General features: G+C 35.2%; 1 protein-coding gene across 1 annotated transcript; it reads right to left on the minus strand.

Moving 5' to 3' along the window:
- Positions 1 to 5,572: 5,572 nt before the first annotated feature.
- On the minus strand, positions 5,573 to 13,009 carry ppm1ab (protein phosphatase, Mg2+/Mn2+ dependent, 1Ab). The gene is made up of 3 exons (XM_051138945.1): positions 12,627 to 13,009; positions 11,310 to 12,182; positions 5,573 to 9,930 (listed from the first exon to the last, which is right to left on the minus strand). Exons 2-3 carry the CDS (start codon positions 12,165 to 12,167, stop codon positions 9,787 to 9,789), a joined length of 1,002 nt encoding a protein of 333 aa, XP_050994902.1. The 5' UTR covers positions 12,168 to 12,182; positions 12,627 to 13,009; the 3' UTR covers positions 5,573 to 9,786.
- Positions 13,010 to 14,417: the final 1,408 nt, after the last annotated feature.

Below are 14,417 nucleotides of genomic sequence, written 5' to 3' on the forward strand. Positions count from 1 at the left end.
AGACCAGCTAATTAGAATTTTTTTTTAGGTTTCTTTGATGAATTTAAAGTAAAAAAAAAAACAAAAAAACAGCAGTTCTCTGAAAAAAAAAAAATTATCATCACTTTTGATCAATTTAAAACATCCTTGCTAAATAAAAGTATTAATTTCTATAATTTCTTTCCCCAAAAAAACAGTACTCAACTGTTTTAAATATTGATAATAATAATAAAAATGTTTCTTGAACTGATTTTTGTAAGATCATGTGACACTGAAGACTGGAGTAATGATGCTGAAAATGTGGCTTTGATCACAGGAATAAATTACATTTTAAAATATATTCAAATAGACAGCAGTTATTTTAAATAATAAAAATATTTCACAATATAACTGCTTTTGCTGGACTTTGCATCAAATAAATGCAGGTTTGGTGAACAGAAGAGACTTAAAAAACATTAAAAATCATACTGTTCCAGCAGTTAAAGAAAATGACTGATATATGCGTGCTCACATTTAAGATGTTTAGTATTACACATCACCTTGAAAATATTAATTTGAAACAAGCCTATATATATATATATATATATATATATAAAATGAACATGAATAAATGAACAGGAAAGCATCCAATCAATATGATTCACTCATAATCCTCCAAATTAATTTGTTGGTTGTTTTTTCAGCAGTGTGATCCTTCTTTCTTTTGTAAAATATATAAAATATATAAATACAGGCATTAACATGAAACATCCTATGATCAAACCATTTTCAACAAAGTCAATGAACAAATATGGCCAAGACAAAAGCAGATATGCAATACATGATATATATGAAACGTGGCAGTGCATGCAATGCTGAAAATGTTCTAGTCCGATAAACTATTTTGTTCAAGGACACAGCTGACTGACTGATACTTGCTCCCCAGTGTCAGACTCTAAACCAGAGCTTTGCTGTGTATCTGCGTGCTCTTCAGATAGATCCAAACACAAAATAAGTCCCTATACAGACAGCCAAATGAGGGATAGAGCATGCCAAAACAATCTTTAGTCTGCAGTTCAACAGGCAATGCCAAATACTGATGATGTTAGACAGTGCACCTGCAGGGAATTAATGTTGCATACAAATACACACAACTTTTTTGCTAATTATTTTAATATTTATTTGCACAAGCTAATTTCTTAATAAAGAATGACTTTAACACAGTTTTGGACCTTTTTCCTGTATAATGTTTCTTAGAAATGTATAATATTACTTATACAGTTAAAAATCATTTTAACCAAAAGATGTATACAGTATTAAGCCTCAAACAGACCTCTCCAGCACACATTCAAAGCAAAGCTGTTTCTATTTTATGCTCTCTGTACCAGGGACCCTTCCTTTGATCCTCAAAGCAAAAGGGTCAGCAAACAGATGCAGGATGATTCCTATGATGCTCTGAACTGACCAGCACTCAATAAATCTGAGGAGGCAGCCAGCAGTTACAGTTATCAATGGGAGATGCTATAATATAATATAATATAATATAATATATAAAAAATGGCAAGTCCACTAGTGACCTCTTGAAAAGTTCCCATTATATGTAAAAACAACAAAAGCATTACTATACACAAGGAGCGGGTTCAACCTCACCAGAAACATCTCAAAGTAAAACATTCAAACACTGGTTTTCACACTGAGACCTTCATGGGAATGAATACATGTGAAGTCGAAATGAATACGTTTGTCTCGGTTTAACGTTTCTTATCTTAACATTCACACAGGACACAAAAATTCTTTTCAGGTGCAAAATACTATATAGGGACGTCAGGAAGACTGAGACAGGCAAGGCTCTAAGGATGTTGTGGCTATAGATTAATATCATAATGTTTAAATAAGAAGGTCAAAGTTTAAATGATTCAGCCGGTCACAATGTGCTGCATTATTAACCATAAAATACTGCCGGAGGTTGCAGCATGAATAGACAGGTCTAAAGGTAGTCAGTCAATCATTTATTATTCAGTCTCTGGTTATAAATCACTGCATAATTGGTCTCTGGAAGGTCAAACAACAAGAGCAAGGCCAGGAGTCCGTCTTTGCATTCTTTTCTCTCCCGCTTTTGTCTTTATCGCAACATAAACCAGCACTGAATAGAGATCTTTCACTTTATGTATGAAAGATTTCATTTAAAAATTTTAAATGATCAAAGTTGTAAACACTGGCTTTAGGTTTGAATAGTGAATACAAAATAATCACACAAAAATAAAAAAGCATCTACATTGCATTGCGTGACCGAGTCTCCGTTATACAGTTGTAGCGAATGGCATCTCGGGTTTGCTGGAAATTGTTACTGATGGTATGCAAGCTTGACAGTTTGTTTTAGTTCCCAAGCCTTATGTAACCACTAGCCAGAAATAATGCTTGACCTCATGCGGCAGTGAGCATTAAGCATTGAAGTGCTGTGAAGTGGTTGTAAAGAGATGTTAGGCTCAGTATACAATGGAAGGAAATAGAATGATTTTTAAAATAGAAAGACATTGATAAATGTTTCCCCAATGTTCCTATTACAATGAATATAAAACTCAGCTCACTGTGAAGACTCATTGATCTTGACCTTTTCAGCAAATATTGAGTCATGACTCAGCCAAATGAGCCATCCTCAGTGTTGGTCTTATCAGACAGGGATTCAAAAGTTTAAGATCTGTAAGTATTACTTTATGTTTTTCAAAATAAGTCTCTTACGGTCACCAAGGTTGCAATTATTTAACCAAAAATGTGGTAAAAAGTACAGGAACTTGTTACTGCCAATACAGTGGTGCGAGTATTTAAGACATACTGCTGCTGCACAAATAGCATAACCTGTAGCAGATCTATACAGGTGGAGCTGGGGAGGTGGAGGGTTTTAGACGAACTCTGAAGCTTGCTACAAAATGTTCTAGTGAATGCTAACCAGCCATTTAAATGTAAAGCAGCAAGATCATTGGCTGCATATGCAACATGAACCAATCCACTTGTGCCAAGTAGTTTAGCAATGTAAATACCATCAGTTTGCGTTAACGACCCATCAGAGTTTCATGACAAAACTTTATATTTATTTGAAATAGAAGTCTTTGTAACAATGTAAAAAACTTTATTTGATCAATTTAATGCATGTGTGTTAGAGCCAAAAGTAGGGATGCATGATATTATCAGACCGATATCGGAATTGGCCGATAATGGCTTTAAATGTAAATATTGGCATGGGTCCTATATGAAAAATTATGCCGATTTGTCTTGCAGATAAGAGGAATAATTAATAATTAAAGCAATAATTGAAGTCATGAAATCATGCGAGTATGTTTTGATTTAAAGGTCAGAAGAAAAAAAAAAAAAAAAAAACAAACATGACACTTGTAAATTAAATAATTTTAAAATGCAGTTATCACTGCATTTTTCGGGGGAAATAAAGCAGCGACTGATAGTTTATTTATAGTTACTTTAAAAGCATTGTAAAAGAATGTACATTATTGTGTATTTAATTCTAACAATTAAGTTCTTGTTAAAAAACTAACCAAAATTAAAAATAATTTGCTTCGAATTTTCGCACAGGAGAGACTTGGTGTTTTTTCCAAAACAAAAGGAAATACATCGGTATCGGCATCAGCTATCGGCCGAAATTAGTTGAAAAAAATATCGGCAAAAATCCAATATCATACATCCCTTGCCAAAGGTCTATATTCATTTAACCAGAGCTGATATTTTCATGAGCAACTGACAAGTTCTTGGTTAAAATTCTCCTTAAACAAGCATCTGGTAAAAATGGCAATATGGAAAATGTCAAACAGGACATGAGAGTTTCATATCAATAATTCAGTGGGTCCAGTATTTAGAGAGGAAGAGAGAAGTATGGAGAGGCAATGAGGCAGAAAGAGAAAGAAAAACAGCAATATTATGTCTATTACAAGAAGGAAAAGTCAAATAATAAACACAGCGGAGTTACAGGCCACACACAAAAGACGACCTATGAGTCACCCAAACAGTCCTCCAGCAGAGATTTCTGAGGTTAAGCAGTTTATACATGACTTGCAGTAACGCTGAAGACGTTATTTCAGCACTTATACTGAAGCACATTTAACAAAATCATAAGTAAGCTGCAGAGATACTGAGATGCTGAAGAGCGCAGAAAACAGCAGCAGCCAATATGTGAGTCACTGCTTCTTCATTGCAGGAAGCCTATTAAATGTCCTCCATGACTCACACTCTATGCCAAAAATAAAGCATGTTTTTCATTCAGTTGGTCTTTAAAAAAAATGATCGTAATTTTAATGGTAAAAGACTAAAAACAAGTAAATAACATTAGATTAAAAACCTGTTAACCGGTTAATGGTAAGTTCCATCCTATATAGTGAAAAACTGTAATAGATCTAATGAGACATTTAATGTAATTTCACATAAACTATGTACATCAGTGTTTTGTTACATCTTATGTTGTTAAAATAATGTTTATTGCAGTATTTGAGGCTCACGTGTGTTACCATGATGGTGTTTTGTGTTGTTTGCGTATGATACTGTCCACCTTTTCTTAGTATTTAGCTCAACTTGTGGAAAAGCTGTGTTGTTAAGGTGGCTGCTAGTATATTATAATAGGTAATCATATATATATTTATACTGTTTCAGTTAATTTTTTACTGTAAATTTAAGTTTAACCTGTAAAACTTAAAATATTGCTACTACATCCTTTATGGGAAAGTTCTTGCAACCAGCTGCCATTTTTAAAAATGTAATTTCAGAGATTTTTTTTTTAAATCTGTTTATCATACATTCATTTTCAATTTAAATGAATAACATCTTTATCTGAAAAATAACAAATAAAATAAAAACTCACAAATTCAGGGTTTCCGTAAATAATTTTATTTGAATCATCTTTGACAGCCAAGAATGACAAGATCACAGTTTGTCTACATTGCTAATACCCGGGTGCTAATGTACAAAAATAAAAACTAAAGAAAGAAAATATTGGGTGCTCACCCTCTAATATTGAAATACTTTTCTATGAAATTGTAGTTGAAAAATCTTTCAAAATGAGCTTTATAAAACTGTTACCTTCTGAGAGGTAAAATTGAACAAACACAGACACAAACAGTCTGCTGGGTTAAGAAAGGACCGATCATAGATTGTAACCCTTACACACCGTTAACCTTGGACCGATCTACTCTGACAGAATAGTGAAAAGCATGAATAGCATGTGAAGAAACTACTTTGTGTAGAGGAACCCAAGACATGATCCATTTTAACATAGCTTTCGGTTCACATGGACTAGTCATGACATGGATGTGTATAACCATAAATACAAGGAGAAAAGAATAGAAGCTTTTCATTGCATTAGTAGTGCTTATTTGGCTAAAGAAAATGGAATGCATGGACAGTTTCATTCAAAAGAGGTAAAATACTATCAAGACAATAAATAATTCAAATAAATAGTGTCCTCTGTTGCTTGTCAGTTTGGACCTGAGAGGTAAAGACAGAAGTGACACACAGGGACCAACAGCACAACACAGCGCGAGTATATGACATTAAATGGGCTTTTCGCCCTTTTGATTAATACTCCAGAAGATACATTTTGAAATTATCCAATGTGTTACAAAAGCCTATTTTATTCGCAGTCGGCTGCTTCACTCGAAATCCAATGAACTTAAAACTGAAGTACAGACTTTTCCCTCAATTTGATGGTGCTACAGTGTTAGAAATCAAGGCAATCTCCTACAATACCTTATGGCCCATTTAATGCCTGCTTTGTTTTTCAGTAAGGCAATATTTTCACCCCATGTTTGACTCGATGGGGGTTTGGGTTGTGCTTTGTGCAGCGATAATCTCAGGTGAATGGTTTAAAATCACTCGCATGGCACTTTCTGTAAGGGGCCAAATGTGCTACCAAATGCACAAGCTGAAATTAAGCTTGAGTAATGTTACAAAACGAATAACGTCATCTTAAAAGACTCATCTGAATGCTACAACTGGCCATAGACTCACTCTTAGGCACAATTAAAGGCTCTTCCAGAAAAACCTAGTCACTCTTTGTAGGTATACAAATCATCAAAGCTTACAGATCTCAGATGTGCTATTATGGAAGAAAATAATTAAGGCTGATTTAATAAACTGTGGATTATCAAGCTATGTCAAACAGTGAGGAGATACGACAGCACACCAAAGCAAAATGAAACTGATATACTGATACAGGAATGACCTACAATCATTTTAATCTTGAGAGTTCTCTCTTAGAGCAGGCACACTATGTTTTTCATTCAGTTAAACATATCTTAAAGCTAAAATAGCAAAGAATGTGTGGGATCTTTTGGTTAAAAGGGAAAATTTTGCTAAAGAAAAGGAACCATGCTTTACTAACGTAGGCAAAAAAAATTAGTTTCCGTAACAAGGCGCGACTTGATAAAAAAAAAAAAAAAAAAAAAAAGTTTCTTTTCCTCTTGTGGTGCACTGGTAGACCTATCCACAACAGAAAATTTCCTATATTTAAAGGGATAGTTCACCCAAAAATGAAAATTACCCCATAATTTACTCACCCTCAAGCCATCCTAGGTGTTTGACGTTCTTCTTCCAGACAAATCGGAGTTGTATTTAAAAAATGTTCTGGCTCTTCCGAGCATTATAACGGCAGTGAATGGGTGTTGAGATTTTGAAGTCCAATAAAGTCCATCTGTCCATCATAAAAAGTACTCCACAGGGCTCCGAGGGTTAATAAAGGCCTTCTGAAGTGAATCGATCCGCCTATTTAAAATTTTATAAACCGTAATCTCTAGCTTATCTCTTGTCGTATGTGTGTTTGCGAGAGAGTGGCGTCCCAGCGGTGAGAATATGCTAGTCTCACAAGAAGTTGTATTTACAGCAAAGAAAAAAATTTGTCTCCTTGTGGCTTATGTTGAAATCCTCTAATATTTTTCTTTATAAATCCTCGTTTAGTACTTCCAGGTTTCATACAGATACTTTAAAATGAAATTCTAGGGCTTTCAAAGACTTTTCAAGCACTACTTTATTGATTTTCAAGGACTCTATAAGAGATCTCACTTATGATGTCTTCAATATCAAATTAAAAACTAACTAAAATTAAAAAAAGGCAAAAATACAGTGAATCACATGCAAGTACTACTACTAAAGTATTATTAAATATACAACACTTTCACTATACTAAAACCACTGTTAATTTTCTTAAGGGATCTGTATTTTAGAGAACAGTACTGCCTTAATGGCAGAAACAAAAAAGATTCACGAAATGGGTCAATGGAAATGGATTCAGAAAAAAAGATTCACAAAATGGTTCAGAAATCCTGATCTGAATAGTGCATCGCAAATCATTTGATTTGAATCATTAATTTCGCAAAATGATTCATAAACCCATTTCAATCTGAATCAAATGATTCGTGATACACAATCTGATTGGAGCACTTCGAAAGAGTGAATCATTTTGTGACACAATTAACTGTTTAGGAGTTTCGAAAAGCTCAGTTTCACCCATTTCTACTTTTTAAAATCGTTACAAGCGATGATTAAATTTGACTCAAAATGGCTTTCAATATGATCTGGTTTTTGAATCGCTTTAAATGCATGATGGAGTCATCAGTTTGAATCAGTCTGAGCAGTTACCAGCGTAAAAGACTGAACTGATTTGGTGTGTCTGTTAACATTAATTGATTATTGAAAAAAATTAAACACTTATGTCTTAGATACACTATCTTTTAACAATTCAAGCACTTTAAGTACTTCTTCAGGAATATTGCTTTTTTCAAGTGTTTTCCAGGCCTTAAATTTCAAAGTCACATTCAAGTACTTCAACCATTGTAAGCACCTTGTACGAATCCTGGTATTTTGTTCTGCTCACTCCACTATGTTTTCATGTTCGTCACTTTTCACCAGCGCTTACGCTACACCTACACCATCTTTTAAAATACCACTCCCTTATGAACTTGTATACGCCAATTAGCGGAAGCTATAAATTACTGTTTATGAAGTTTTAAATATGGATATTTTTGTTTTACACAAATACATCAATTCACTTCAGAAGGCCTTGATTAACCCCCCTCAGCCATGTGGAGTACTTTTTATGATGAACTGAATGCACTTTACTGGATTTCAAAATATCAACACCCATTCACTGCCATTATAAATCTTGGAATAGCCAGGTCATTTTTTTTTATATAACTCTGATTGTATTCATGTTATGAAAGTTAAGGGGAACCAAAGTTTTCAATTAGTTTGAAAAAAAACATGAGACTGAGTAAATGATTTTCATTTTTCAGTGAACTATCGATTAAACATTAGACAAATTGCTTGTCGCTAAAATTTTGTTAAGTCACGCCATGTTTGGACACATCCAAAGGGCTCAAAAACTGAAAATTCAATGAGGCGCTTCCAAAATCTTAGGTACAGAAGGACAAAACAAAGCCAAATCTTGGGTTTTACAGACACAAAAACAGTGTACCATTGTCCTATAAATGACTAATCATTGTACCAACAAGGATTTACATCTCAAAAAATGCTGACAGGCTGAATCCCATTCTATGCACCAAGAATTTCCTAAATAAATGACTTTGTCTTAATAGTTCTATAGACAAACCAGAGGATTGACAAAGTGTTAGTTTGAGGCAACAAGTAGTAAACAACTCGGAGAGGATTGTAAAACATCGACACAATCTTTCAAATACTGTGTTCAGTTCACACGGAAGCTGTTCCTCAGGGGGTTACAAATGTATACTGTACAAAGTATAAAACTTCTGTCAGACCAACTTAACTCTAAATAAGGTCTATCCCTGTTTTTTCTTAATGTAGCGTACATGCAAGAGGTGTACACAACTTATCGTGCTATCGGTACAGTGCATGCTTTCAGTACCATGTGTCCACTGGATTTAATTCTACTCTTCCAAGCAGCTGGGGTTGGAAACCAAGTGCTAACCTATCGATTCTAATCAAGGTAGTCACTGTAAATTAGGACTAAGGCAACAATGTTCCATATTACAGAACAGGAATCATGCAGATTTAAAATGCTCATGGGCACTGCTGTAGACACGAAAATGCACCATCAGGCCACGTACAGCAGTGTCAGCTACAATTTCAGGTAATCAGCAGTGGAGGCCTGACATTCACTCTCATTTAGAACGACTTTTCAGAAAGATGCAAATGAAACGAGTGCCAGACTTAAACACATGCTTGTACAAGTGGATGAATACAACTATCTGAAGAACGCACGGTCACAAACAGAACGCAAAACTACACTTTGTATTAAATCTGTTCGAACACATAAACATATCGTATTCTGAGATCTCAAATTTGGTCTCTCTCTTATTATTAGAAGATGCCTTTAAGTATAGCAGCGTTTAATGAAAAAGTGCAGAGCCAAATGTTGGGTTTTCATCATTCCTTTTTCCTAATCTACAATTGCACTTACTCACCATCACTTAGTAGCTAATAATACGCACTGGAGCGGAGGATTCTCAGATGCACTACAGTAAAACCTCTGGTAAAGCTACAGGTTACCTCTACATCGTGTAAGTGCTTTTCAATATTGGCAATAAATAATTAAAGGCCTCTAATTATCAATATATGCTCAAATAAATTCACACTGTGGTATTTCTCTCTGGTTATAATTGATCCTGAATAGTCCTAACTGTGCTAATACAGTACCAGTGAGTCGTTCCTCTCCAATATGGGGATTCGTTAATTGGAAACTTTACGTTAACTGTAACGCATACTTCATTGGCAAGTGTAAACTGCCATCTAACAAACTCACCTAATTAAGTAAGAAATGCTCACTTTCTATAGCTCTCTCCGTCTTCGTAATACATTTTATTTATTCGCCTTTTTACATGCTGCGCCCTCTCTGTTCTGCAGGTACTTATCTAGCTCCGCCTCTCGCTTCACGGCTTCTGGGTTGATTTTTGGGGCGCCAGGAAAACATACCAGCACCACACTCATGTTATCTCGACTACCCTGTTGAGAAACAAATTAACACAGAAAAAAATGATTAATGACAGGTTACAATGTTAGAACCACTTCTAAAATGTCATAACCATTAAGTATAAAGTATTTATAAGAGAAGTAAAGGTACATTTTAAGTAAAATTGATTTATTTATTTTAACATACACATATATTAGACACACACACACACACATATTTATTTATTTATTTATTTATTTATTATGTAATATATATATGAATATGTTTTTACAAATATTATGAATTATTACAAATTATAAACACACATATACATATATATATATAAAATGTATACACTTTGTGCAAATATAATTTATTATGTAATATATGTATACATTTTTACAAATACTATGAATTATATGTATATCCTTGTAAAATTATATAATTTATTATGTAATATATGAATATATTTTTTTAAATATTATGAATCATTATAAATTATAAAAACGCATATATGTATATATATATATATATATATATATATATATCTATATATATAAAAAATATATATTCTTATTATTTATAATATATATATATAGAGAGAGAGAGTTTACTATGTAAAAATATACATTACATAACATTTTACATATAAATATATATAAATATATATAATTATATATATATATATATATATATATATATATATATATATATATATATATATATATATATATATATATATATTTTTTTAATTATTGTAACTTTTTTATAATAATTCATTATATTTGTGAAAAATATAGTTTACTTTGTAAAAAATGTATTATATATTATATAATACATGATATATATTTTTACAAGGTATACAGTATTTTTATAAATATTATGAATAATTAAAAAAAATACAATTTTGGAGTCACACCACATGACACTTTACAGTGTTAACTATATTTGCCTTAGACGGGTCAATGTTTCTGATATTTTTAAAGACACAAAGCCATGAAGGTCTGCAGGAGTCTTCCCTATGATATTGTTTCCTTTTTGATGTTTTTTCCCCTCTGTATACTTCTGCATGTTAGTTGCACTACATGAGTTTATTTTTTCATATATTAATCAGCAGTGAAGCAGGATTTTCCCCCCTGAGAAATGATAATACAAAATTATGCCAATATTGTTGTTGCTGTTGTTTTTTTGTTTTTTTAAATAACCTTATTCTTTTAATGAGGCTTGTTTATTTATTTTGATATCAGGGACCATTTTATTTGTTTAAATAATACCTCCTTCCAAAATGAATTTAAATTCAGAAATTAAAAAGACTCCCATAATTGTGAATTTCAGTCACTTATGTACGAACAGCATTTTTAATGTATTTTTGATCAGTTTAATAGATTCAGGTAAAAATGACCCATTAGCATCCAACTCAAATTGCCCTTACCTTGTACAAACAGGTGTCCACAATCTCATTACACACTCTTTCCAGGTCCTCTGTCACTTCCAAGCGCGAGCGCACAAAATCACACAGTTCTTCATTGGCCATGACGTCCCAAATGCCATCGCAGGCCAGCACCACAAACTCATCCTCAGCCTCAGAGCGTTCGATCTCATACACTTCTGGCTCCGGGGACACCAGCTGTTCAGTGGGGCCTTTCCCATGCACGCACTTATAGTCGAAGTCGCCGAGAGCGCGGGAGACGGCGAGGGAGCCATTGACCCTCTGGATCATAACTGAACCACCTGCGTTCTGGATTCTCTCCTTTTCCAAGGGGTTACTAGGCTTGTGGTCCTGGGTGAAGAAGTGAACGCGACCCTTGCGGCTCAGCAAGGCTCTGGAGTCACCGCAGTTAATGAAATAAAAATGATGAGGGGAAATCATCACGCCCACCGCCGTGGAACCGCTGCGGTCCGCTCCGTGCTTGCGTTCGGACATGGCCCGCATGTGCTCGTCGATCTGCAGGAAGCCTGTGCGGATCCCACATTTCACACTCTCCACGGAGGGCTCAGCGTTAATTAAGTCCCCACCTCCTGAGGAGCCTCCCCTGAAGTCCGGATTGCTGGTGATGTGTTCCAGCAGATGCTCACAGCAGTAACGGGCAACCTGAGAGCCTGCGTGCCCATCGTACACAGCAAAAAAAGACCACAGGCCGAGGCTGTAAGGCAGCCCTATCACAGCCGTGTGCGCGTCCTCCATCTCCACACGCCAGCCCTGCATGCTGCTGAGTCCGTAGCGCAGGCCGTTCCCCTCCCCGTGAGCATTGTGTTTCTCCATCTTTGGCTTGTCTAAGAACGCACCCATTCTTCTTATTTTGCTCTGACACAAACATAACCACAAAACAAAGTGAGTAGAGGTGCAGCGTGATGACACAAGTGACTCTCATTCACTCAGCAGTGACAAAACAACAACAAATTCACACATATGACAGATATGGGATGATGATTTATACGATAAGCCACAGGTGCGGCAGCCTTCCAGTAGCAAGTAAACTGTTTAGATAAATGTTTATGTTATTACGTCAATGGAGTAAACTTGTTTGTCTACAAACCCACTGTTGTTTACATTTCAGCTTCCTTTTAAAAGCCCCTGAGAACCAACGCAGCAAAATGAACAAACCTATTCGACGTTAAAGAAACTGTGATGTGTTTACTAATGAAGCCCCTGCCCTTATCAGCATATGCGAACTGCTGCACACCCAGATAGCATTAAGAGGCTAACTCCTGTGTTCAATGTACGTCAGAGTGACATAATATGACTTACCCAGCTTCTTCGTGGTCTGTGCTGGATGAAGAAACACCGAGGCGCCAAAGCCGCGGGTAAGAGCCTTAATATCAGTATGCTGGGCCGGATAGCAAACACTATAAACCAGCGCTCACAGCCACAACACCCATCAATCGATAGCTAGCCAATTAGCACGCGAACTAACGTCAAAACTGCCAGAAATCGATTACGAAAATAAAAAAAAAAAAAATCATAAGCATATGAAAAGCATCACATGAGCCCGTTAAGGCAGTCCGCAGCTGGGCGGTGGGGCATTTCTGGCTCCGGTTTTTTGTTTTCCCGAGGGGGGGTTACCGGAGCCTCGCGCTCAGAACACCTCTTTCTCCGCGCGGACGGGTTCGTTTGGGACCCGGATGCTGCGGCGGATAGTGCGCGTTCCGCTCTCGCTATTACATCATCACTGCCACGCAATTGAGGGCTGGAAATAGATCCATTGATGAATGAGAAACCGCTATGTTACAGACAGCAGAAACTGTTGCTGTTTATTTAACCGCGCTTAGCAGTTTTACTGCAGATGTTTATATGGCTATTTACATTGTCGTGTAAATTACAGGGTCGTTACCCATCAGAAATAATGGTATTTATAAATAGGCATTACAACTTGTTCTCATTGAGTTTGACGTGTATGACGTTTGAAAACGTGACTAATATATGATGAAACGTAAAAAAAAAAAAAAATAGGTTTAATTTTTTAAAACGCCCAGAAGACAGTGATCTACAGCAATCCCATGTAACCTCATTAGTTCATTGGCTTATTATTCGTTACCATATACCTTAGGCCTTAAAATAAATTAATAAATAAAAACAGACTGAAAAAATCTATTAAAGTTTGAAACAGTTATTACTATATTTTTTTAGCTATCTTATTTTTATTTTGTAACTTGAATGTGCCAGCTGCTTATTTTAATTCTGTATATTCTGTTGCCGCTTGATGCTGCAAATATGTATTTGTGATTATAGCCTGCTATTTACATTTTTATCGTAATCATTATACTGATTTGTTTTACGGTTTACTGCACTTGTTATTCTTAGTTATTTACATATAGCGGGTAATGAATCGGAAGTCGCGCACATTCACAGCAAATAGCTTCCCTACATGTTGAAAAATAAAGTTGATTGTGAAGGTCAGTGTTGCCAGTGTTGAATTGGGCTACATTAACACTGTTGCCGCTGGGTTGTTTCTCATGTCGGCAGGATAAAGCGAACTCAATAATGCAATATTTATCCCCCGGAATGCTAATTTTGAAAGGGGAGCCCCACCTTGTTTTTGTGACTGTAAGTCATTTTACTCAAATGCTATTGAGCTTTAAATGATGGAAAATGTTGTTTTTGAGCCCATTCGGTTATAAAAAAAATAGCATTTTTAACATATGATTTACAGTATATTTTAATTAATATCAAAAATGTAAAAGGCGTGCATTATAGCTGACACCTACATGAACATTTTATAGTTGTTTTTGTGACTGTAAGTCATTTTACTCAAATGCTACTGAGCTTTAAATTATTGAAAAAGTAGTTAGAAAAGTGTATACTAATGTCGTATGTAACTTTAGAGACGGTCCTTAAATTTGCGAATATCCAACGTCCAACGTCTTTATGCCAGTCCAAAATACATGTATTTTACCCCAGGAACATAATTTTTACCCCTCCCCCAACCCACCTCGAAACAACTGGGCTACTTTTGGGCTAGTTTTAGGTAGCAATTGGGTGGGTTTTGTTGTGAAAACCTGGCAACCCTAGTGAAGGTTGTACCTGTAACACAAAGAACAC

Source organism: Labeo rohita, chromosome 20 (assembly GCF_022985175.1).
Source record: "Labeo rohita strain BAU-BD-2019 chromosome 20, IGBB_LRoh.1.0, whole genome shotgun sequence".
NCBI lineage: Eukaryota > Metazoa > Chordata > Actinopteri > Cypriniformes > Cyprinidae > Labeo > Labeo rohita.